This window comes from Papilio polytes, unplaced genomic scaffold, assembly GCF_000836215.1.
Source record: "Papilio polytes unplaced genomic scaffold, Ppol_1.0 DF821400.1, whole genome shotgun sequence".
Lineage (NCBI taxonomy): Eukaryota > Metazoa > Arthropoda > Insecta > Lepidoptera > Papilionidae > Papilio > Papilio polytes.
In genome coordinates, this window is record NW_013527804.1 from 4828236 (window position 1) to 4830937 (window position 2702).

Sequence of the window (2702 nt, forward strand, 5' to 3'; positions counted from 1 at the left end):
CACGATGACGCACGAACTCCAGCTCGGGCGTGTTCGCTGTCGTCACACTACCTAGTATCACAAATATTATTATACTAGCTGTTCCTGTGCAATTTCATTCGCATGACAATATAAAAACTGTATTTTTATTACTAAAACATTAGTAGATTTTTTTTAATTAGCTATTATTCATTTACCATTCCAACTAAGCTCTAGGTTTGTGGTATTGTGTAATTATTGTCCTTTTCTCACATCACAATTGTTGCAATTTATTTACCCCTTTAGTTGAATAACGTGAAAACATATTTAAAAGAAAAAAATAATTATTTAGAAGAATTCGATTTTTCGTTATCAACAACGCAAAAACATGTTAACAAAATGTTAGTTTTTCTTTCAATAAATACAGACGTTCCGATTTCGATGAAAAGACTTTTGTCTCTATCTTTAACAAGTATTTGCACCCCAAAATTTGTGTTAATGAATACTTATATTTAAATAATTATAATTTGAATATTAATAATAACAGTTTTTAGTACCTAATTCAGAGAAGGGATACCGCAGGCTGTAGGAGGGTTGGCAGGCTAAGTCCGGGAACTGGTCTTCCAGGTCATCCAGCTTCCGGAGCTGCTGGCGAAGAGATTCCAACGGACTGGACCAGCCTTCACCGCGCCTGAAATATACTTTTATGTAATACGTTTCAAATCTTATATACTTGAAAATGTTACTAGCTGTTGCTCGCGACTTCGCCGCGTGGCATTTAATAAAAAAAATATGTAGTCTATGTTACTGTGATTACAGCTTAGCTTTTTAATGGTGAAAGAATTTTTGAAATCCGTTCAGTAGTTTTTGAGTTATTTCTCATCTTTATAATATTCATTATCATCAGCTCACTGTATGTCCCCACCGAGGGGCTCGGAGCCTACCCTAATAAGGGGTGACTAGGCCATAGTCAACCACGCTGGCCAAGTACGGGTTGGTTGACTTCACATATATCTTTGAATTTCTTCGCCGATATGTGTGATGTTTTCCTTCACCGTAATAACGTCGGGTAATTTATGTACATATGAAAATTCGAAAAATCGAAAATCATATTGGTACATGGCGGGGTTCGAACCCAAGACCTGTAGATTACAAGTCAAGGGCTTAAACCACTGAGCCACCGACGCTCACAATATTAGTAAAGATATATTTATACATACTTGGGTGAGTAATTAAGTCTAGAAGTGGAGGCAGACTTTAATCTAGTGAAGCACCGCCGACGACCGTGTCCTAAAATAGTATTATAATAATATAATTTAATCACATAATTATAATTAACTATCTTTCGCATGCGACACCGTCCGCATGGAATAAAAAAAAGTAAGCAGACTATGCTCTACATCTATGCCAAATTTAATTAAGATCCATTCAGCATTTTAGGCTTCAAACTGTAGCATCCATCCATCTAAACTTTCGCTTTATTACATTAGTAAGATTAAGGGCCTGTCCCACCACTGGCTGATAAAGGCTCAGATAGCTTTAAATGACATCACTTTTAAGGTAACGAAATCCGATATTTTCATCACAGGTTGGATTAATATCAGACAATTTAAAATTTGGCGAGATAAGCCCTCAGTGTCGATTTTACTGTTTCATTTTTTTTATTTACTAAATATTTGGAATAAAAATTATACCATTAATTGTTTCTTTGGGCTTTTCATCTGCTGTTGTTGCGTCGGAAGAGTCTTGGTAGTCCGTTGTAACTCCTGTAAAATAATTTATCTTACAAATAATAACTATATACTTTGACATTTATGCCGACTAGCTTTTGTACGCGATTTCGTCCGCGCAGAATTAAAAGAAAACTTAGGATGAGTAAAATTTTTATATTAGTAAGATAGTAAGAAGTAAGATATCTAATTGTTTTAACATATATATCTCATATAATACGTCTTTGTCCAAAAAAACGATAGTAATTTGAAACTCATTTGTTTGATACAAACGCTTATAGGTGGCGTTAGTAACTTAAAAAACAATAATTTCCCACCTTCTTCATAGAACTAGCAAGGTATTAGTAATAACTAGTTTTCGCCCGCGACTCCGTCCGCGTGATATAAAAAAAAGAGAGTATGTGTTCTTCCAAACTACCCTCTACTTCTATACCGAATTTCATCAAAATCCGTTCAACCATTTAGGCTACTAACGCTAACAAACATCCATCTTAAAATTCGCATTTATACTATTAAGTGTGATTGTAGCTTATCTTGTATTTTTCAATGTACATGGAATACGTATGAAAATAGGGGAAGACCTAGCTAATAGGTAAAAGATTAACATACAAAAGGATAGGAGAAGGTAGTTTTTAAATAAAAAAGAAGTATAAATGAAGTCTTACATTACCAGTATCTCCTCTATCTCTGTGCGCGCGCGGTGGCTCGCGGAACGCCACTGCGGCGCGGCGCCGCGGGGCCTTCGCCCCCGACGTCAGAGAAGACTCCGCTGATGGTAATAACTACGAAAACATTCAAACTATAGCAGAGGTAGCGAATCACTGACACACATGCCATAAATGGCACACAACATAATGGACACGTCGATAATCATAACACTACGAAAAAAATATTTTTAACAATGGTAGAGCCCGCTTTAACACTTCGCACGAATGGGTCGGCTCGCCCCAGCAATACCACGACCACACAGAAGACAGGCGTGAAGTGGAAATAATTCCGCGTTCAGTCTGATGA

At 36.6% G+C, this 2702-nt stretch overlaps 1 protein-coding gene across 1 annotated transcript in view; it reads right to left on the reverse strand.

Annotated features, from left to right (window-relative positions):
• Positions 1-559: 559 nt before the first annotated feature.
• LOC106108970 (centrosomal protein of 164 kDa) overlaps positions 560-2702 on the reverse strand; it is a 12354-nt gene continuing 10211 nt past the window's right edge. The window contains exons 14-17 of the mRNA XM_013290342.1: positions 2354-2470; positions 1653-1724; positions 1179-1248; positions 560-649 (exon numbers count right to left, since the gene is read on the reverse strand). Of these exons, the coding sequence (XP_013145796.1) occupies positions 1216-1248; positions 1653-1724; positions 2354-2470 (222 nt within the window). The 3' untranslated portion in view covers positions 560-649; positions 1179-1215. The remainder of the gene's footprint in view (positions 650-1178; positions 1249-1652; positions 1725-2353; positions 2471-2702) is intronic.